Source organism: Vigna unguiculata, chromosome 10 (genome assembly GCF_037176805.1).
Source record: "Vigna unguiculata cultivar grain cowpea cultivar isolate G323 ecotype 2 chromosome 10, ASM3717680v1, whole genome shotgun sequence".
NCBI lineage: Eukaryota > Viridiplantae > Streptophyta > Magnoliopsida > Fabales > Fabaceae > Vigna > Vigna unguiculata.
This window is the reverse complement of record NC_140801.1, coordinates 11,695,001-11,719,416: the sequence shown is the minus strand read 5'-3', so window position 1 is coordinate 11,719,416 and position 24,416 is coordinate 11,695,001. Positions and strand designations below refer to the sequence as shown.

At 32.3% G+C, this 24,416-nt stretch overlaps 1 protein-coding gene across 4 annotated transcripts; it reads right to left on the bottom strand.

Annotated features, from left to right (window-relative positions):
* Positions 1–11,747: 11,747 nt before the first annotated feature.
* On the bottom strand, positions 11,748–20,130 carry LOC114165741 (isochorismate synthase 2, chloroplastic). Of its 4 annotated transcripts, none has more exons than XR_003599771.2 (15): positions 19,879–20,127; positions 18,368–18,786; positions 16,795–16,912; positions 16,576–16,692; positions 16,118–16,264; positions 15,921–15,995; positions 15,748–15,816; positions 15,362–15,480; positions 15,172–15,247; positions 14,571–14,681; positions 14,338–14,422; positions 13,512–13,609; positions 12,784–12,871; positions 12,544–12,614; positions 11,748–12,061 (listed from the first exon to the last, which is right to left on the bottom strand). XR_003599771.2 is itself a non-coding variant. In XM_028050313.2 (15 exons), exons 1-14 carry the CDS (start codon positions 19,999–20,001, stop codon positions 12,558–12,560), a joined length of 1,707 nt encoding a protein of 568 aa, XP_027906114.2. In that variant the 5' UTR covers positions 20,002–20,122; the 3' UTR covers positions 11,748–12,061; positions 12,544–12,557. The 4 variants fall into 4 exon arrangements, 2 of the variants coding, with proteins under 2 accessions (XP_027906114.2, XP_027906115.2); XM_028050313.2 differs by having other exon boundaries at positions 12,784–12,876; positions 19,879–20,122; XM_028050314.2 differs by having other exon boundaries at positions 12,784–12,876; positions 15,172–15,229; positions 19,879–20,120.
* Between the last annotated feature and the right edge of the window lie 4,286 nt (positions 20,131–24,416).

Here is a 24,416-nt window from a genome sequence, read left to right as displayed (position 1 = left end):
GTGGCATGGTTGACCTTAGAGTTGACTTTTATCATTTGGACCCCAAATAAAGAGCCAATTATTTGGAGCACTTTAGGACACTGAATGTGACTTGTTTAGGGCTGGGGATTGCCAAAAATCTAAGAGTGGGCTACACATTGAAGTTTGGGCTTATTTGGTGAGAGGTGGCTTAGTGTAGTGAGTTTTTTAGGGTAGATTGGAGGAGGTGGCACAGAGGGATGACCCATAAGCCTCCTAGGGAGGCTGCACGTTTCTTAGACCATTCCATGACCATATTTTTATGCCACCATACCACATCATTCTAAGACACAAAATTCCACCTTCCAACACTCATTTTCACTCCATTTTTAACTTTGGAATCTTGGATAGCTTAAGCCTTGGTGAGAGGAAGGCTGGGGAAATCCTTGTACTCATTTTTTTGGTATTGTAATCTGGATTTGAGCTTCAATGAATGAGAACGACAGTAATGTTTGTTTGGTCTATGGTTTCATAATGTTCATCATCATTTTCCACTAAACCACCACCTTGGCTACCACTTGTTGAGCTTGAATCCCACCCAACCTTACCAAATCTAGGTTCTGTAACAAAGCCTATGAATTGGTGTGTCCAAAAGACTTCTATACATCATTATTTCGGAGAAAACAAAATGAATGGGTTGGATTCAAGACCAATGGTAGTAGCCAAGTTCATTTCACTCATATTTCTCCATTTCATTGAACTTTTGCTACAATTTTGAGTTTCTTCTCATTCCACCACTTCACACAGATCACAGCTCCTTTAACTATTTGGAAGTTTAACTTTGAGTTTCCATCATCAAATTACAAAAATCTCAATTTTACACCATTTTCACATTCACACACACCACTAGTTACTATTCCATTAAATTTCTCACTCATTTCTTAATCATTTTGATTTTCGTAAATTCGTGCACACTCATGAGATGATTTTCAAGCTATTCGAACCATCACACACCCAATTACATTCACAAATCACCAAGTTCGAATCGCACTTCACTTCTCATTTTCGTTATTGCATAATTTTGTGGTTGTGTGATTTTACTAATTGTTGGTGTAAATGGATTTATGGGGTTTCATTCCCTAAATCATTACGAAACTATCTACACATTTAATTGCATTTTCGTTGCATGAATTGGTTGAATTGATTAAAATCGTGTTTTTACTCAAATTTAGGAATTATGGTCATGAAATTGGGAACTTTGTATGTACTGCACCAAATTGAGTAATTTGAATTTCTAGATTCAATTGAGATCATTTATAATTATTCTACATCATTACATTTCCAATTGTATCATCAAAGAGCCCAATCTGAGGCTACCCTGCACTTTATTCATGAACATGTTCTGGATTTTGGACATATTTCGAGTTTGATGAATTTGGACCAATTTAACCATTGCATTAGCCTAGTTTTGATAATTAAACATGTTTTGAGCATTTAGGATTAGTTAATTCATCATTCCATACCATTTTTGTGCATTACATGTCATGCATTCATGCATAGTTCATAGCATTTTTTGCATTTGATGATTTAGAGTTTTCTATTTTTAAGTGTTGATTTTGAATAAATTTTCCCACTATAATTCAAGTACAAACATTGCATTTTACTTTAGCCATGTCCATAGATTGATTCCCAAGTTTCCTCTTATACTGCATTTTTAAGGGGAAATTGGATTTAACTAAGTCTTTTAGGTGAAAAAAAGGCTTTATTTTTATTCATGCATGGACAATATTAAGTTATTGTGAGGCTCAAACCTTATCTTACCATAGTCTTGAGATTCCTTGGATGGATGTTCCATAGTCTTGTCTGCCAAGTCTCCATCATTTGTTGCCTTCTACAAGTTATGGAACAAAGTGGGGATACTTAATTGGGTTTGACTAAAACTTGCCTTGACCAAGTCTGATTGGGTTTAACCATGCTTAATTGGGCCTACGATATAGGCCCAATTCCTTTTGGACGTACTTTGCTTATTTATGTTTTGTCTAAGTTAGTTGAGGTTCGTGAACATACCAACATACTCATTTTTCCATTCATTGTATGTATACTTGTCATCCGCTGATGTATTCAGTTGTTCATCCGTATCTTCTTTCCTTTTGGTTGATGGTTCCGAGTGGTTAATCGAATTTTCCATGACGTAGGAGACCTTTAGTATATGTGGAGCATACAGTTAATGTTCCATCCCTTTAATGATCTGGGAAGCTCTCGGCCTTATTAGTCTCTTAAATACTTATTTTTATTATATCGGTATATATATGTTCGTATTATGTTTACGGGTCATAGGTTAGTGGCCTGTCTGGCTCCCATAATACAATATTTAAATTCAAAATAATTTTTAGGACATTCATTTTAATATGTAAAAATACTTTTTAAATTATATATTTTAAAAAAATATTTTTAAATCTGAAAATACATAAATACATATTCTGAAATCATCATTTCAGAAAATATCTCGAATTCCGGAATGATCATTAAAGGATGTGTTTCTGCATCTTTTCAGATTGTAAACATCATTACTCAATAAACCCATGGGAGTTTATTATGTTGTCAAAGTGTGAGTGTTCCTTCTTTCGTTATTTTCTTCGATAGTTACGCTATTTCTAAAATACATAATCTTACATAGAAATGTATTGCGAAAACATTTTCATAATATTGTCGATTAGGGTTCCATGTGGTAGTTCCAAAGCTAGATGACACTGTTGTGGAGACAGGCTAGGATCTATGGGCGCTTGGGGTGGAAACTCAAGCCTTCACTCTGTTACCATTCATCTGGAATTGAGTTAACATATTGAAAAGAGCATGATCCAGTTAGGGTTTGATTTGGTTGGGAGTAAGATTAGAGAATGGGAAGAAGAAGAATGAAGAAAGTAGAGCCGTCAAAGTGGGTCAGAACCCGTGGGCCAACCCGACCCACCACGGGTTCGGGCCAGGTTGGGTTGAAAAGTTTTTTAAAAGTTCAGTACGGGTCAATTTTTGACCCAGCCCATCAAGAATCCGGCTCACCCGGGTTGAATCTGTGGTGGGCCAAGTTGGCCCACCAACCCGCATGGTGACACACATTATGTTGGACTTTGCAATGCTGGACTGTTTTTTTAACCAAACACATTGGTGGGTTGGCAAATAGAAATTAACCTAGCTTCAACTAATAAAAGTATAATTATTGGAAAAAGTATAATTAGTTTGCTGAAAAAAGTATTGCATTCAATAAAATATTGGGTAAGTCACAAGAATACTTTGATCTTAGATACTAATTTGTATTTTTATTTATTTATTTTGGTTTGTATTGGACTTTAACATCATTTTGGATTATATTGAGATTGTATTCAAGTTTATTTAAATTTTAATCCGAAATATAATTTTTGACTTAAGAAATAATATTATATTTTTTTAATTAAATGGGCTAGTGAGTCAACCCGTTTAACCCATCAACCCGTGGTGGGCTAGGCCGGGTTCAAATTTTTTCGACTGGCTAATAAGTTAGCCGAGTTGGGTTGGCCCACTAAGTGACCAACCCGTGGTGAGCCAGGTTGGGCCGGGCCGGACGATCCATTTTGACAGCTCTAGAAGAAATTTTAGGGTTTCTAATATATTTTTATTAAAGGGTAAAATGGAATATTAAACTTTATGGGTGTGCAGAAAGAAATGAAGGAGGTGCGGAAAGAAACATCCCAAATTGTATTTTTTGTAGGAACCAAAGTAGAAGTGATTTGTATATGAATTTGAAGAGTTCCCCGAGGTAAAGTTGATTTCCTTAGTGGTAGAAAAAATCCAACACCTATAATTTCGTTAAGTATTAAAAATAACAAAGTATTGTATTTTACAAATTTTGGTTTATTGGATAATATAACACCAAACGAACATAAATTAAGTTTACATGCTATACATATTGAACTTTTGCCGCAAATTTGATAGTAACTAGAAAAGAGAGAAGATTAAGAGAGAATATTAGAGAGGAAACAAAGATGATGGAGGAATTATTTTCATTGCCTTTCTCAATCAGAACTAGGGCATATAAAGTCTGTTATAGAAAATTAACTTACACATCCAAAAGAAAAAATACAAAAGCATGAAATCTAACATGGTTACTGCAAAATCTAGTAGAATCTACTTTCTTCTAGATTTTTTGTTATTGTGCTTACGATTGTTGACCACAAAATCTTTCAACCACTTTGGATGCTCCCCTTTCCTTTTGGGCTTCACATGTTGACTGTTTTGGTCTACTAAGTCTTCATTTGAGTTAGAGCCCATTTCAATTTCTTCCGCTTGCCTTTGGCTCATATCACTCCTATACTAATGGAGAAACACCTTGTCCACAACGTGTAATTCATAAAAATCTACAAGCAACTGATTTAGTGATTCCCAAGTTGAATCTTTCATAAATAACCCATCCTATTGAACTAACACCAATTCTTGTGGAGGGCCACCTTCAACCTTAAATGCAATAGTAGCCATTGGCTTGATTTTTGGTTGATTTTCAACAAAAGTAGAAGGTAAAGTCAATTCCTTGTTGTCTATATCACCATGAAAGGGTTTAAGTTTGGAAGCATGAAAAACTGGATGTGTCTTGGACTCTTTGGGCAATTGTTAGCACTCCATTTTGTAGTATTTTTCCTTTCTAAAATTTTCTTTTTAGTTTAAATAAGGTATAATTATTGATTTGGTCCCCCAATTTTTTTATTATGTTCAATTTGGTCCCCGAGTTTTTGGAATGTTCAAATTGGTACTCTTATTTTTTAAAGTCGATCAATTTAGTACCTCCCGTTATATTTCAGATAACTTCAATTGTATAGTGGTGAGCTGTCACTATCTTTAAATAAATATTTGTTTATCTTTAATTGATTAATTTTTATTGATAATTTAGAAAAATAGAGTTTTCATAAAAATGTGTTTAAAAGGTTATTTTTAAAAGTGTTTTAAGGCATTTAGTTAGTCCCTTTTAGATCTCCCTTTTTAATAAAACTTTGTTTGTCAGGAAACCCTTTATTTTTACTTAATTACATGTGAGCCCTTCACTCCAATTGTTTGTTTTTGCAGAGTAGCCCTTGCCTTAGTCAACTACAATTTGACCCAGCCTTCATTCTCGTCAAAACACATCATATTATTAAAAGAGTGGTTGATCATGTGCTTTGGTGAAAGGAGGCACGCGAAGCACAGCATAATTAAGCACCACTAATTGCACGATCCAACACAATCAAAGCTTGATGCAGTATGAGCCTGATGCGTGAAGATCTGATGCAAGAGAGAGGTTGAAGCGCAAAGATTCGCGATGGACGTTCAAGATCGCGTGATCAAAAGGGAACAAGATCAAAGTTGATCTAAGGCACAATGAAGAGGGTTCAAAGGTTACGATTTTGGCTGGAGCAAGGAGGAAAGGGGTAGGTAGTTTTCACATTCCTTTCTGATTTTTCTAGTTATGGGTTTAAAAAGGCAGTGATTAGAGTTTTCGTGGTAGGGGGAGCCCTGGTTGTGCGAGAATGAGAAATGTTTTAGGGGCTAGGGTTCATGTTCTAATGTTCCTATGAGCGAGGGAGAGGAAGTGTAATGTAAGGGGTTCTCTCCATATTTAATGAAGCGAAACAATAGCATTCATGAGATTGGGGTTTTCTCTAGTGTATTAGGTAGCTCTAATTAGTTCACCCACTTAGAAACAAACACCATGATTAGACTAAGAGAGTTCACTTTCACCATTTAAAGTTCCTAGCACTTTCTTGATCTTATGTACTTTGCTTATTTCAATGAAATACACTGGTTTTGTTCCAATTCTGATTTATAGTTTGCAATTTTTGTTTATTCAAGTATTTGATTGCAGTTTTAGTTTCCTGCCTTTAATTTTTGCAGTATTTTAAGTTTCCTTTATTGCTTTATGTTACTCTTCTGTTTTGTTGATTTAAGTTTCTGCATCGAGTTCATTTCTCTTTTCCTAGCTTTAATTTTTCTGTAGTAGTTTAGGGATTAATTCATGAACTCCAATAATGGTTTCTCCTAGGCTTTTATGTTTTAGTTTTCAGTAACTTTAATCATTTTAGTTTCTCTCCATTCTAAAGCATATCAAGTCTTTTTGGTATTTTGGCAGTTTGGATTGATAAAGTTCATCTGATTTAATTTTGATGTGGAGATTCTATTATTGTCATGCTCTATGAGGGTTGCCTTATAGTGTCATGCATTTTGTCGTTCATGGTTCCTATTGCATCCTGTATTTGCATTGCATATGAAATAAGTTTGCTTTGGGTTGGCTATTGTGAATTGAATTCAAGAATCTATCTAGAACAGTTTATGTGCACACGTAATTGTATGTGAATCCGATTTGAATGGTATTGCTGTTGTATTTTGAAGTTAAAATTTTGTCCAGAGTTTATAATGCACATTTAGCATCAAGCTTAAGATCTTACTTCAATCAATTATGCAGTTATGTTGTAGATTTCTACATTCATGATTGAGTTCATTGTTGCCACGGTCTAAAACCACTATTGTCATCTATTTATAGGCATTCATGATTTCATTCATTCACATTCATAATTTGACTTTGTCATTATGTACTGGTTTTTTTGTTGTTACACTACTGCATTCTGGACCCAATTTTGAAAGCATTCTACATGAGGATCTTTGGATTGAAAATGCTGTCACGTTTAGTAATAGACATAGGTTCTTCATTGATTAATTAAATGTAAGGTCTTTTGCCACAAGATTCATGCACATCATCTTGGTCTTGTCTCAAGCTCATTTTGCATTCAGATTGAGGTTGCTTTCATGGTCATTAATCATTCCTCATTGGTGCATTTCATTTCATTTAATTCTGATTTGGGTGTGCTATTGTTAAGTGCTTTTGTTCTAGTTTAGTGCATTGTAACAAGTGTTCCTACATCTGATTCCTTATACATATCTTATTTTGGGTTTAAGTGGCATGTTTTATACTTTCAATTAGCATTGCACTCATTACATTACGAATTAGCTACATCTATTGGAGCACATTTTTGGTTCTGCATTCATGTATTTTACAGTTGCATCATAGTCAAGTTTCATGCATGTTTTCTGATTCCAATTTCATTTCACAATAGGCTTAGCATTGTATAGGGCATACAACCATTTATCACATGTGCATGATAACTAGATTTGAATAAGGTCTGGATCTGAATTCATATTCACGTAGACTTTTCCTCATTCTAATTTAGATTCCATTCTTGGTTCCTTGCATCTCATGTATTGCATTCATGCATATCTTCATTTCACTTTTTATCATGCATTTATATAGTTTTTAATTGATTAAAAATTTTGCACTTTTTCTTAACTTTTCTTTATTTTAATTTCCCCCTTTTGTTTACATTTAGATACGCACCATTTCCTTGGATTCGATCCTGCGTCAATTTTCCTATACTTCATTAGGGGAATTATTTAGGTTTTGTTTAACTCTCAAAACGACTGAAAAAAAGATGAGTTAACAGTAGTTTAAGCTTAAAAGCTACTTCTCCAATGCATTTATTGATAGGGAAAAGGCCATAAAAATGTTTAGACAACTTATGCATCCGCTTCCCTACCACTGAAGTTTGCCTATATGGTTTTAATCTCACCAAAACTTGGTCCTCCAACTTGAACAAATGATGAATCCGATGCAAATCAACATTTTTCTTCATAGTTAATTAGGACTTGATCAGATTTTTTTCAATTTATCCATGATATTTTTCCACTCACTTAATTCATGTTCCACTTTATTTGATCCAATAACATATTGTGGTAATGAAGGGGGTGGCTTCTTATACATAGCTTGATAAGGGCTCATAGCTGTAATAGTTTGGTAAGCTGAATTGTAATGTCATTCAACCTAGTGAATAAAATTTCCCCATCTTGAAGGTAGGTGGTGTACAAAAGCTCACATATATTGTTTCGAAATGTGATTTACCACCTCAATTTGTCCATCTCCTTGTGTGTGATAAGCAGTTGTCATGTGTAATTTAGTGCCACTAAACTTTAATAACCCTTTCCAAAACTGACTCATAAAAATAGGATCACGATCAAATAAGATGCTTTTATATCTGTCGTGTAACTTAAACACCATCTCGACAAATAATTAGGCCACTTGAGCTATAGTAAAAGAAGATCTCAACATCCTGAAATGTGCTACCTTGGATAATCTGTCAACCACCACTAAAATGACATTATAGTTTTGGAATGAAGGGAGACCTAAAATGAAATTTGGGGATACATCTTCCCATATGCCAATGGGAATCAGTAATGGTTGTAACAAGCTATACGAAGAATGAATGGGAACCTTTGTTTGTTGGCAAGCCAATCATTTAGACACAAATTCAGCCAAGTCTTTCTTCATTCCCGACCAATAAATATTTTTCAAACAATCTACCAAACGTTTTCAATATACCACATTTCCCCTAATGGGTGTTGCGTGAAACTCCTCAATCAACAATAGTTTCAAGTCAGAATGTGGTGGTACATAAATTTTGCCTCGATATAGCGAAACTCCTTAAGTAAAAGTATAATCAATGTCCATTTTTTATAGCCTCTGTAATAACATGCAGTTCTCGTACGAACATTAAGGAGTTTATCATCTTGGCACAAAATTTCTTGCTAAAAAAACTAATGGGATGACCATCCTGTTGGAGCACTACACCTATACCAGCCCCGGAGGCATCAGTCTTAATAACAAAGCCCTTTTTAAAATCTGGTAACTTCAAAATTGGAGTTGTTACCATTGCATTTTTCAATTTTTCAAAAGTTGTTTGTGCTTGATTTAACCATTTGAAGGCTTTTTTTTAGCAAATTGGTTAGAGGCAGTGCAACAAAAACATGCCCACATATGAATTTGCGGTTAAATCCTGTAAGACCTAGTAATCCCCTCAATTGGAAGTGGCCACTCCGTCATGGCACGAATTTTCTCTGGATTAGGACCCACACCCTTCCTGGACAGTATATGACCCAAGTACTCGATGGATGGTTGAGCAAAAGTGCGTTTGAACTTCTTCAAATAAAACTGATTAGTCATCAAACAATCAAACACAACCTTTAAGTGAAGAACATGATCATCTAAGGATTTACTATATGGTTGAAACAACACATTCATGGTGGCCTGGAAAGTAGTGGGGGGCATTGCATAAGCCGAAGGACATAACGAGAAAATCATAATGTCCAACATTCGTCCTGAAGGTATTTGTTTTACATCTTCAACAAGCATTCTGATATGGTGATAATCGACCTTAAATCGATTTTGTTGAACCATAGTGTCCCATGCATTTAGGATAGTCGACACAAAATCTCCAACTTCCATCTTTTTTTCGGACCAACATAACTAGTGAAGAGAAAACACTATTGCTTCGTAGAATCACACTTGAATCCATCATCTTTTTTTGGAAATATAGGTACTTGTATGGTCTCACATATTCAAGATTGGCGTCTTGAAGCAATGGTATTTGATGGTGTATTGGTCGTTGTAGGGGAAATGTATTGGGTGAGTTAAAAAGGGTGTCGACAAACCACAAAAGGTTGGTGATGATTTCTAGGTAAGGTAATGGTTTATTGGATTTTGGGTCTAAGGGTAAAACTTAAAGATGAAAGATTTTTGCTATGGATTGTGTTGTGGTCATTTGTTTGAATTGTGTTGTTGTTGCCTCTGAAGGATTGGTCTTAGTCTGCCCTTTTAATTGTACCACTTTTCCATTTTTCATGAATTTCATTGTCAAAGAATCATAATCCGTTAACATTGGCACGAGAGATTTCAACCACTAGATCCCTAATACTAAGTCAGCCCTACTAAGAGGTAAAGCAAATAGGTCTACCTAGAATTGATGTGAATCAATTTTAATTGGTAAATTCAGGAAATATGAATCACATAGGTTCTCTTTACTATTTCCTACCATCACTGAGAAAGAATGGGTTGCTTGCAACTGTAGGCCCAAAAATTTTGCAACTTTATCTTGCACAAAATTGTGGGTACTCCCGTTGTCCATAAGAATGACTACTGAGCTTTTACCAATTACATCTTGAACCCTAAGTGTTTGAGGGGTTGTGTGGCCGATTAACGGATGAATACGTATTTGAGCATCTGGTGGGTCAGGAGAAAGTTCTGGGTCAAATCCTAGATTTTCATCTTGCTCAAAACGGTTTAACAACTTGGTGAGCTCATCATCAACAAGTAGAAATTCAGGTGCTCTGATTAAAAGATGAAATCAATTATGGCATCTATGTCCTGGAGTACATTCTTCATCACAATAATAACAAAGCCCTTTTATCCCTTCGAGTTTGTAGATCTGCAACAACCTTTTGGTGCTTATAGTTGTGACTGATGGTCCTACCATTCTTGAAGTAGCAGAAGATGTGGCTTTGAAAGGAGTCGTGGTCATTGTAGTAACATACCTGGATTTAGGTTTTGTCGCAAAAAGCTTTTCCTCCTATAACTTTGCAAGGTTGATGGCTTCCGCAAGCAAATTTGATCAGAACGGAATAACTTCGCGTCGGATCTTCGACTTGAGCCCGAAAATAAAACAACTCAAGTAAAATGGTGTTGATAACCCATGAACACGATTAGCGAGATTCTTGAACTGAGCTTGGTAATCTCAAACCAAATTCGTTTGGCTTAGTTTGAAAACCGCTCCTTGAGGATCATCAAAATTTGAAGGTGTAAATCGCAATTCCATAGATTTGAGAAATGTTGCCCAAGATGAGAGTTGGCAATTGGTATGCATCCATTGGTACCAACTTAAGGCTTCTCCCTCCGTGTAAACGGAGATGATTCACAATCATTGTTCATCTGTGGTACGATGATAATAAAAAATTGTTTTACTTGAAATATCCAACCCAATGGATCCTCGCCATTGAATCTAGGTACGTCCAATTTGATGGTGGTGGGCAAGTGTAATGGGTTGTCAATTTGGAGTTTTGGTTTAGTAATTTTGCTTTCCAATGCATCAAGTTTGGTGGATAAGGCTTTAAAAGTATAAATAAGAGCTTCCATGGTGGTGGCATCATTAGTAGAAGATAAGCCTACCATGCCTCTCAATGATAGCACCAAATGATAACAACTAGAAAAGAGAGAAGATTAAGAGAGAAAACAGAGATGATGGAGGAATTATTTTCATTGCCTTTCTTGATCAAAACCAAGGCATATAAAGTTTGTTACGGAAAACTAACTTGCACAGCCTAAAAGAAAAAAATACAAAAACATAATATCTAATATGGTTACTACAAAATCTAGCGAAATCTATTTTCTTTCGAATTTGTTGTTATTGTGCTTACGATTGTTGATTACAAAATTTTTCATCCACTTTAGGTGCTCCCCTCTCCTTTTGGGCTTTACATGAGGACTATATTGATATGCTAATTCCTTATTTAAGTTAGAGCCCATTTCAATTTTTTCTTCTTGCCTTTGGCCCATATCAAAGTTCATGAATACTAATTCCTTTTGTATTTGAATAGGACAATATTTTATTTGGGAAGATACATGAATAATGGATTTTGAATTTCTTTAATTGAATGAAAAACTAAATAGTTAGGTAATTTTTCAGGTATTAAAGATACAAATTTGGCCGGCAAAATATTTTATTTGGACATATACATCGATAATTTCTTTGGACGGATACATGAATAATGGATCACGAATTTCTTTAATTGAACAAAATACTATATAGGTAGGTGATTTTTCAGGTATTGAAGATACAAAGCTTAATTAGAATGCTAAAATTACTTGCAAATACCTTTATTTCACCCCTACTATGCAAAATCACTTGACATAATTGTATTGACAAAGTAGTTTGATTATGATATTATGCCCAAATATGATATTACATAATGATAATTATGATCTTCCTTAAGAATAATCCCTAATACAACAAAGGTATTAGGGGAAAGAATTGTAGTCTTGGCTTCTTAACCCATATACAAATTGATTAGTTTTCTTGAATCTTCTCAAATGAGCCAAGAACTTAATCCATTATATAAACCTCATTTGTACAAACTAAATGTTGTCCATATCCTCCCAATCGCCAAATTTATTAGGCCAATACCTAAAGGAAGGAAATACCGTAATCTCAAACTTCATGTAGAAAAACTGCAAGAACAAGAGAAGAAGAATTAGCAATCACATTAATCAGTTAGAATTAAGGGAGAATTAGATTTTTCTTTGTACAATGGGAAAATAGTTCAAAATGGATAGTATATTTCTTGATTAGAATGAAACGTGCATGTTTGCAAGAGTTTTATTTCGAGGAAGTGATTATTTACTTTACAAGAGTTCTGTCTGAAAACTATTAGTAAATAATTATTTCCTTATAATAAATTCAACTAAACATGTATCCAAATTTAGGTTTAGTTACTTATTTAGTTCCTCCATTTTTACTTGGGAGTTGGTCAGAGAAGTCCTTATAATTGATCAAACAAATGGTTGCTTTTGAGAAAAACTATCCCCTCTGGATTTTATAATCTAATTCAGTACAACATTGGATTAACAAAAACCATCAATCACCAATCCCTTACCACAGAGGCCATTTAAGAACTTAATTAAACATAAATTCAGTCATTAACAATGCTAACCGTATCAGTGGAGCTCATTTACAATCTACTTTTTGTCTCTGGGGCAAGTCCAGCTTGAGCAACTTGGTGAACTACAAAACATGATTCAACTCATTAGGACAATGAATTTTTGTAGAATGGTGCACAACAATCATGTGAAGTGAAAAATTCCTTAAAAATCTTTTCGAAGGATGCATGAGCTCTAAACAAAAGGGCCACGCATGAATTTAGATCCATATTGAGCTGTATGCACAAACACACCTGAGATGTCTTGAGTTCTAGCTCATCCCATTCCAGATAAGGACTGCTTCCTTCCACAATCCCTGTCCCAGCATATATAAATGCACCCCTATCCTAAAATCAAAACACGGCAAGATTATGATTGATGGTAAAGACATCATGAATAGGTAATAATTAGATTTCGGGAATTTATGGGAATTTCATAATTATTTTCCACAATTTTACCGGAGGGACAACAGGGTTTGTTCAAAGCTAGCATATCAATATTTAATTTCAACAAATGATAAAATCTCTCTCCATCTGTGCCAACTTCTGAAACTCAAGTGAAGAAACCTATTCTGAAAGTGATATTATATTGTCACCAATGCAGGGATATATAAACTGAATCAGATGCGTTTCCTGCTACAGTACTACTTGAAAAATATATGAGAATAAGATTCCTGTAGTTTTATGAATTTTGTTTAACTTATAAACCAATTGGATTTAGTACCTTATCTAATCTTTAAATGATTTTAAAAGTTAGGTGAGACTAAATCCACATGTTTTTTAAAGTTTAAGAACCAAATTCATCAATATGAGAGTTCATAATCTCGTTTGAACAAAAGTGTAGAGAATAGAAACGTTTGATTTATATCAAAAGTTAGAAACACGAATATTTTGGAATATAATAAAAATCTACAAAAAAAAAAAAAAAAACTCAATCTATGCAAACTGAATGTGTCATTTGAAAAACCCCTTCTATAGCTAACCTTTTCCACCAATGCTGACCGGATGCCTACAGCAAATTCACTCTCTCCTCCTCCAAACCAACCAACAGGTCCAGCATACATCCCTCGATCAAATACTTCTGCATATTGTCTTTGAAAGTAAGTAAAATTTATGAAAAACTTAGCCACAAGCCACCAATCCATACAAGACAACATGATACTACCTCTAACCCAAAACCTTACAACAATAGGTTAGTAGATCTTTTCTCGTTATCTTCTCGCCCATTTCAACCTAAACTTTCAACTCATACTTAATTCAAATCCAGTTATCAAATTTACTAAAATCTAGTATGGAAGCTTCTGAACAAATATTTATAGAAGAAAACAATAAAATGAATCATGGAGGTAAAATGAATCAAACTTTGCATAAGTTAAAATTAACGCGCTGCACCTCAACTTTTTTAAGAGCTTTCTCATTTAATTTCTCCGTATACAACTGTAAACTTAATTTGCTTGGCCTTAGCATTCTTGCCTTAGAAAACTGTTGATAATAAGGTCCTAAATTAGGCCTAAATCAGTATATATCACATAATATGAGTAAGTCTCATTTCTGTTCCAATCATTCTACGCAGATAACATATTCCACCAATTCCCCTAAATTTTCAGTCAGTACATGGACTTTCATGTCTTAGTGCAAACTACGCTCTTCTCAATTTGTACATCGCACAAAAGAATGTGACTTGTTGCAGTTTATATGACTTCCTCTATTTCACAACGAAAAATCTAAATAATCAGGCTAAAAGTCTTTTAACTAACAAGAAAAATATTTGATTGGGTAGAAACAGTAATACATGAAAAGAGGATGTACCTGTCTCTGCAATTAAAAGTTGTGCCTCTTCTGTTGGAAACCCACAAACAGCTGGACTAGGGTGAAGCGATGACAAAATTTCAAACTAAAATATAAAAAAAAGAAAAGAGCAGATGAACCACCTAGTTATTGTCGAATAAATTCTACTATTTGTAAAGAACTGAAATTCAGAACCTTACAAGGAATGTCCGCTGAAACATAATTACTTGGTACTGAAATTATATTATGTTTACCTCATCTTTTTCGGATCTTAACCTGCCAGATAATTGAGCAAACAAATGTTGAATCCTGGGGAGTTTTCTTATAATTTTCTCTGGCTTGATCACAACCCTTTCACATACTGCCTGATAGAAAAACATGAGATAAAAGGTTTATCTTCATGGCATCACAAAGTTCATGCTAAAATTGTTCTAAAGTGGATATATGGAAATGCAATAGTAATATGAAAAATGAAACATGTTTGAGTGTGGCATCACAAAGTTCAACCTTTCAATCAACAATGCTATGGTCATATGGAGACAACACAACTTCAATGTTATAATTAGATAAACTAATACAATTATTCTACCCTTGCGTCTGGATTTTTAAATTGACAGGTGGCCAAAGTTACGTACACCAGATTCTAATTTCTAAAAGTTCGCATTATACAACCAATAATCATTTTATTGAAATTGAATCTCCTCCTTCCAATTACTCTTGTTCTCATTGACCTATGAATTGTCTAATGGCGGAAGGAAATATTGAATTAGAAACAAGATCATACATGCAGAGTAAAGTATCTTCTAAACAGATAACCAATCCATGCTAATAATTAAATTATACGAATAAACTTACCTCTAATTTTCTTCTTATGGTGTCTCTAACTATGGTAAACTCAATGTCATCCTTTGGACTGTAAAGAAATGACAAACTTGAACAACAAAAATTGAGGAGGTAGACATAAACGTAAATAGAAGACATTACATGCACCAAGGAAATTAGTCTAAAGCTGCAGTTTTGATCAGATCTAAGTAACAAGGTATACCTAGTAAGTAAGTCAAGTTGAATTTGACGATCTAATGCTTGTGATGCTCCTCTAGCACGGGTTCCAGCCAAAGCCTCACTAGTAATGTGGAGCCATTTTCTGTGAAATAGTTGCTCTGGCTATTCATCAAGTTCATAAAAATTAAAATGGAAACAGAGGAGAAAAACGTGTCATTGCTGATTCAATTCTGTAAAAAGTTCTTGAATATGTTATCCACTTTATGATATACAAAGTAAGCAAACTTAATCTATTAACCTAAATTTAGCTAGAGTTGTGTAAAATTCATTTGTAGGTGTGCTTTGAGGGAAATTCAGCACAGCATCATGACATGTCATGTAAATGATATATCGGTAAGAATATATAAAACCATTGTAGTGCATGCTTACTGTGTTTCCAATGAATGCTGGTGCATTTGGTGGCTGAAGCAAAAACTGATATGCATTTTCACCTTCAACCTGTAATAGTTTGATGGGAACATAAGAAAAATTGCCACCAAATAATATAAGGACAAACAATGTTCAATTTGCTTGCGACAAAACGAAAAAGACAAGTACAGTACCTTTAAGCAAGATAACCATGCAAGAGGATCAATATCAGAAGTAGGCACTACTCTAGTGCTACGTGCTAGCACAACCTGAGTTTCCAAAATTGCATAAGATGAGTTTTCATACGGACTCTTGAAACAGGAGTTATGATACAAAAGCTTGGAAAGAAAAAAAAAGTAGACAGCAGAAATGAGCATGAGATATATGTTACCTTGGTTAATAAGGAGTCATTTCGCTCTATCATTTGTAAAGCTCTATTAACTGCAAGATCCCAGTCTACTTTACTAGGAATGTTATGGCTGCTTAATATTAATGTTGGAGAAGTTTGTTTTGGAAAGTTCACAATGGAAGAAGAAACCTACACCGCAAAGGTGTGTTGTGTTTTGAATAAAACATTCTGCTTAATAATTTTCAAGACAACTTATATATAGTTCTTTAAGTATTTTTGGTGTTTTCCACAAAAAAAAAAAAAAAATTAGAGTTTCATCTCAATAATCAATGTAACAAAAGTTTGTATTACAAGTCAATATAACTTAGGAAGGTGAAACTCCAATTCTTATTATAGATTAACCAAAAGTACCAAAGAAACTATGTGTAAGTTTTGTCCCAACAGCTTTCAAGGGAGAAAATGTTTTGTGGTAACTCAAAAGACCATCTATTAGCACTCACTTTGCAAAGTGTTTCTTGGAGTGCATTGATTGCATTTTCCCATGACCAAGAAAGATCATTATCCCAAGCAATAGTAATGGTAAGCACTGATCCTCCTTCAAGCTCATTGAACTCAACCTGTCATTTTTTTTGGCTTGGTATCTCTAGCTGCTAATGCTATAAATACTAACACAAAAATGGAATAGAAATTAGTTTTTGGAAAGAAAACAATTTATGCACCTGAGGTATCATGAAGTAGAAAGAACCAAAAGCCAGCCACTCTGATGACACCTTAGTTTCTGCATTGAAACGGATAGCTCCATATGCACGGACTAAAGGACATCTCTCCGAAAGAAACCTTGAAAGTGAAATATGTTTTCGAAAATCAAAACCTAGGAGAAAATTATAAACAGATTTTGAGGTTTTATACATCACAGTCGGTGGAATTAATTTTGTACACGAGAACTGCAGATTAGGAAGTGTAAAGATCAAGGTTATAAATTAAGCATTACGAACTATATTGAGTTGTAAAATTATGAAACAAAAGAGATAGTTTGAAATTTAGTGTTTAATGCAGTAATTTAACTAGGAAATGACCATAAGTCTCCACAAAATCATAAGTCATAACAGTTTGAAGCATCTATATCAAAAGGTAAGACTGAATAAAGAATATTAGACTAATCTAATATCGGTTCCTTTTCGCGTAACAATCTACTCAAACGTTACTTCCCAATTTCAATGACAGAAATAGTAAAAAAATAAGTGAAAGAAAAACTACTGTTGAATAGTATGATTCATTTGGATGATATAAATGATACCAGACTTAAAGTGAATAGCAATTCATATATAAGATTTTAATAAATGGTGAAGATAATGTTAACAGCATAACTGTTCTCAACAATATTTTTAACACATTTCTTATTTTTGTAAATTTTGATCGATAAAAAAACATTGTTAAAGAAGTGTTGAAATACCTTGTAGTCAAAATTTAAATGGGTCTAATGAACTGTTGAATCGATGACTAAGACAACCACCATGGCTTGTGCACTAGGAGGAAGGAATGAACATTGCATTTGTTTTATTTGAGAAAAGATTATCAACTATCTGCCACCCGAACAAAGGACTCGATAGAACATTCAACACGAAAGAGGATTCAGTAAATGATATAAGAGATTATGATACCATCTCATACCCAAAATCTTAAGGTAATGAAATTGTGGGTTTTTTTCTTATATACAAGTCATTTTGCTCATTCACATTCAGGATCAGACTCAAACTCACTTGAAATTGCAATCCCATGTAAAACTTTATGTCTCTTGCCTATTATTTTCAATAAATTTTCTATATATTTAACCACTGCTTTATTTTATTTTTCAAACATGTGTTTATATATGTGTTTAGTATTTTCCATGACAAGTTCTAAAGATTATCCCCAAAGAAAATGTCAAACAGTGTTAAACGCATTTCCATCTTGCCGTTCAACATATTCTACTATAAATTTTAGGATGATTTCTAATTTTAGCCTCTCTTCAATTTTATCCACTGTTTTGTTTTAACAATTACGGTTCTCAAATTTTATAAAATTCATAATTTAAATTTATTTTTAGTTTCAGGTACGTTTTACTTTTTATTTTGATGCACTTAAATTACAGACAAACTATGCAGCTAATTAAAATAAAAATACATGTAAAGTTAATAAATAAACCAATATTACATAATCTCCAGCAACTGATATCACAGAGAAAAAAAAAAATTGAAGAACATCAACATTATAATTTAAGCTGATTATTTTTGAAGGTGAATGGTGAATTACCTCCTTATAGAAATCCAATCCCAGTAGGAAAATGGGTGTGGCTGGGAAAAGAAAACAGCTGAACCCACCCCTGCAACGCTCACCAAGTTTTCTTCACCATGGGGACTGTGCTTCCTTCCAGAGAAGAAGCAGCGAGGAAGCAGAAGATGATTCTGTGAATGGAGCCAATCGATGGCCTCAACCTGCTCTTCAATCGGCACCTGCACCCTTACTATGCCCGACGAGGTACCAAACGGAGCCTCCGATTTCAGCTCTGAAATGGCCATGTTCAGACTGTACATAGCCATTGCAGGTGATGCAACTGCTGCCAACGTTCTGGTTTCTATAGTCCCAACTGGCTTCCTTGCTCTTGCATGTTGGTCATTTCCCTCTCTGCAACCATTCATTGAAAGGTAGCAGCACCCTTGACACACAGGTCTCTGAGTCAAAAAATCAAACATAAACAAGGCATTAGTTCTGACATCACTTTCGATCATTTTTTTCAAGATTAAACTATAAAAATGTTGGGCTAGTTTATCACCCTTCTAAAAGTGAAATTTAGTTTGGGTGCAAGAAGATAAAATATAAGCATGTAATTAACAAATTTTGTCATGAGCATGATACAAACTATGATATTGTAGTAAAAAAGTCATTTCATATTTACTTCAATCTGATACACAGCATAGAAGATCAGATATTACATAAGATTATATATTATAATTTCACCAGTTCAAAAACAATAAATTTTGTATATAGTTATGTGACCATATATCTAATTTTACATGAAAAATTATAAAAAAAATCATAAAATAAATATTTAATTTGAGAAAACTTTGGAAACATAAATGTAATTTACTTTTTTTAGCCAAGACTTAAAAGAGTGAGTAAACATATATGAAAAAATAAAAGTAAATTGAATTTTACATGAAAGTATGTTTACAATAATTTATAGTGGTAGTTTCTCTAATTTTCTTGGTCGAACTATAAATACATCATGGTTTTTCCTCATAATAGTTTAAATTCTGCTTCATATAAAATGGGTTAGATAATGTTGAGTGTTTCGAGGAGGATAAGGCAGATACAACACCACCAACTATACATGATGAGCTCAACGTACACAATTTGGGATTACCACCACTTCTAAGTCAAAAACTTGTAATAAATTCATCGGTCTCTTTTATATAATTTTCAAATTTCTCATTTTTACTTCACGGGATCTTAGATTAGCGTTTCAATTTTCAATAGATAATACTTAAAGAAACTATGCATATAAATTAATTTTAAAAAAAAACGTCTCAAAGAATTAAGCCAAATTTCTATCTTAATTTGACTTTTACATAAATCAAAATCAATTTTACATGGCAGTTATCTCACCTTGAACTATTTAAAACCCCATCACAGAAGAATCGCAGTTAAATTTTGTATGTAATTCATTATTTACTCAGAAATACTTGTGAAAAAGAAAAATAAAAATTCAAAGCATAAGCATGTATTGCTGTAAGAGATGAAAAGGAAGTAGTTGAGTGCATTACATGGTAGTGGTGGAAGTAGAGGGATTGGTGTCCCTTGGAAGCGGGAGAAAGAAGGGTGTTGGTGCTGCATTTCTTTGTGTCTGTGAAATGAGTGAGCCACTTGTGAAAGGTGGGTGTGGCCATGATGAGTTTATGTGTGAGGGAGCATGAGAGAAAGAAAGGTGAAGAAGAAGAAGAGGAAGAAAACACAGTGTGGAGGCAAAAATGTAGAAGGAGATAGGAAAATGATGATATGGTTTGGTGGGGTTGGATTTGTTTCAATAGATTTCCTTACTTGATTTTCTTTGGACTATAGTCATCTTTTTGCAAGTATCACACGTGATGGAGGACACTTTTTCCTTGGCTGCTAAACTAGGAGAAAAAGTAAACAGGGGTGAACTATTTATTTCATTTTTATGGGTAAATAAATAGGTTCAATATATTTTTTTCAAATTATAGTTTTTAAATTAAATCATAAAATATTTAGTCTCTCTATCTTGTGAGAGTTATTATGTAAAATATTTTTATCGCGTAAAATTACGTGAGAAACGAAATTCTACGATAAATTATAATAAAACATTTCGTTATAGTTTGTTTTTTTATAAAGTGTTAAGATGAAATATTTTATAATTTAGATTAAAGATGAAACATAAATTTTTTTATAATAGTTTGATAACGAAAGGCATATTTAATATTATATAAATGATATTTATAATTTTTTATACTGGAATTTTCTATTTTATCTTTTGAATATATTTTTTTAGTATCTTTTAATTCTTACCAGTATAGAAAACTATAAGGATTAAAAATATAGGATTTGAGAGAGATTCAAACGGAAGAAGTAATAACTCAAATGAATAACTTTTAAATTTGTAAAAAGAGTAATTAAATCTTAAAGATATGTAAGCATGGTAAACGTTGAGTAAGAGAGAAATAAGAAAAAAAAAACGGGAAAAAAAGGGTAAAGATAGAGAAACAAAATGAAAGATGATGTGATGGAAAAGAAGTAAGTAAAATGGAAATAGAGTTGATGATGATAGAATTTGTTTGTTTGTGCTTAAAATGATAGCAAAATCAGAAACGGAAGAACATTAACATTCTTTGGTTTTTTCAATAAGTTTACTAAATTATGTAAAATTTGTTAACAAAGTAATTGTTTACTAAAAAAAAAATTATCTTACAAAAAGTTCAATCAAAGAAAAATTATATGAAGGATATATTTTTTGTAAATTATATTCTTCCATAAAAAGTAAATTTCTTTTGAAATTAATATCTTTTTAAGATAACTTTTCATATTTATAAAAAGTACATTTGAGCAAAGATGGCCATTTTGGTGAATAGAAATGAAAATTTTAAATTATAATTTTGTTTCTCATCTTATCTTCGTTTAGTTTTTGTCAATACAATTTTAATATTTTTTTTATCAGATGTTAATTTTTATTAATTTTGTTCAATTTCTTTTTACTAACTTTGTGGTTTCTTTTCAATTTTATATTTTTTTAAAATGTCCATGCAACTGTGTCCCATGTTTAAAGTTAATATTTTATATTTAATTTGACTTTTATATTCATTATTTTTGTTTAATTTAATCCAATTTTTTTTTTTAAAATGGAACAATTTTATCTTTTTCTAAATTGAGATCAAATTTAATTTTTATATAAATGTTATAATGATGCTTTTATTAAAATTCACATTTTTATTAAATATTTTTTGTTTAGGATTACAATTAGTTTAAAATTTTAAACTAATTATAATCCTAAACTAAAAATATTTAATAAAAATTTGAATATTAATAAAAGTATCATTATAACATTTATATCAAAATTAGATTTAATCTCAATTTGAAAAAGACAAAATTGCTCCATTTCAAAAAACTTAAATTGAATAAAAATAACAAATAAGGATCAAATTGAAAATAAAACATCTCTGACACGTGACACGTTATTGGATTGACACGTGGACTGTTTTTTCAAAAATTAAAAAAAAAATCACGAAGTAATATGCGACTGTCAATATTTTCATTATTGTTAATCATTTAAAATCGAGATAGAAAAAAATATTAAATTGAACAAAATTTACAAAAATTAAGACCTACTTAAAAAATAATATTAAGACTAAATTAAACGAAAATAGATACTAAATTTTTAATTTAACCAAATAAAAACAATCATCAATGAACACAGATAATAAGTACAGCTTTCTCAACCATGGATATTCAATTGTAAGAGTTGAAACTAAGTGAAGATTGTGACATAGCCCGAGTTTTTTTTTTTTTTTAATGAAATAAGGTATTTAAACAAGATTGAGTTTGGAACAAGAAGTTTATATAGAGTTAAGAAGTTGGGAGAATAATAATTGGACATAGAATATAAAGCGAAGAAGGAGGGAGTGGTTTGAGTGTGAAAAGAAACAACGTAATACATTGATGTAAGAATTATTAAGGAAAGCTTTAAACAAAGAAAAAGAGCATTGGTGGATATGAAATGACAATCAAATAGTAAAGTCAGCGTATACAAAATTACAAAAGTGCATAGAGTACTTACAAAAGACAATCTAAAAGAGGAATTGCAATAGGAGATAATTTATGTGTCATGTGTGGATTAATGAAGGAAACAACCTGTTATTCGTTTCTTACTTGCAAAATAGCTAAGTAAGGAATAGGTGCTATAATTGGATAGATATTACCTCCGTTTCTCATTATCAATCTAAAAAGTATTTCCAACGTTAGTGATCAACAATTTAATAAGAAAGGAAACAAAATGCTTATGAAAGGTCATAATCTGAGATTTCAAAAAAATTCGTATCCGCAGGGTCTGTAGATAAAATTCGTAACGGGTGAAAAGTGGAAATTGTAAATAGATATTCGCAGGTAACATGTACAGGTATTTTTTATACCTGCATGTTAACGGAGCAGGTATGGGTATTATAGTATTTATACTCGTGGATATCCGTATCCGCTATACTCTAATTTAAATTAAAAAAAAACATGATTAAAATATTAACATATTGATTTTGAATGGTTTGTTTTTTATTAATTAGTTTTAAAAAATCTACATTTCATTGTAAACTGTTATTTAATACTATTTAAATAGATTCTTTGGATTTTGTTTGAAATTTATAAATTTTATGTATTGTATTTTATTTGAATTTATGGTTAAAATATGTTGTTAAATATTTTAATTTTTTTTTGTAAATACCCGCGAGTACCTATGAATATCCGTGAATATTAAAAAAATATGAAAATATGCGGGTACCCCATGGATATGGGAACAGGTACAAGGCAAATATTTATCCAGCGAGTAGAGTACGGGAGAACTACTACTAATACCGTACCTGTCTCATTGACATCCCTAATGGAAATACAGAAACTATCTTTTTTAGAAATGGAAAGGTTAATTTGGAGAAGAAGTCTTTACTATAACACAATTAAAAGTGTGGCATAAATAAATATCCTAAATAGAGATGGCAAATAAACTCGTCCCCGTGGGTATTGCCCGAACCCGTCCCCGTTTTGACGGGGAATCCCCGCTTTGACTGGGTATGGGTATGGGTATGGGGAATCCCCGATTTTTTCAGTTGGGTATGGGGATGGGTATGGGGATGTACATATCCCCGCCATAATACCCGTCCCCGCCATATCTCCATTCTCGTTTAAATTATTAAAATATTCACAATTAATTAAGTAACCCTATATATATATATATATATATATTCTATTTTTTATTTCTTTTAATTATTTGGTTTGTCATGAAACTCATTCGCATCTCCAATATATTTTTTATCTTATCATAACCTTTATATAATAATGTTAAAATGATGTATATTAATTAAAAAAAAAATTATGCCTCACATTTGAATATTTCTATTATTTTTTAATATTTTTATTTATTATATATTTTTCTTTCACATTTATACTCTCAATTTAAGGTAATATAACAAAAATTATTTACTTCTTATTATTAATTTTTGTTTAATTTGAAGAACTCTTTTGTTTCATTAAAATAATTTTTGTTATTTTTCAACTATTGAGTATATATGTTGATATTTGAAAAGTTTTCTTAGTTCTCTAAGATATTTTTCATCTTATCATACCTTAATTATACATTTGATTTCCTTTATGCGTTTTCTTTCGATAGTCTCTCAAATTATTTCTAAAACACACATTTGTTAGTTTTTTAATATTTTTATTTATTGTTTATTTTCATCATGTAGAAAAATATTTCGATATATTCTATTTAATTATTTTTTATTTTATAACTCATTATTAATCATACTGTAATTTTTTCACTTTAAATTATGTTTGAAGTGGTTAAAGTTATATATATATATATATATATATATATATATATATATAATGATATTTAGGAATAATATATGATTATTCACTACAAGAAAAACATGAAATAGTGACTGATTTAGTCATTAACCTATATCAGTCACTATTTTTCTTCATTGGTGGTAGTAATTGATTTATTGTCTGAATCAGTGATTAAATTAGTGACTGATTCAATGATCGAATCGGTACTTGATTTAGTGACCAATTTAATTACTAATTTATT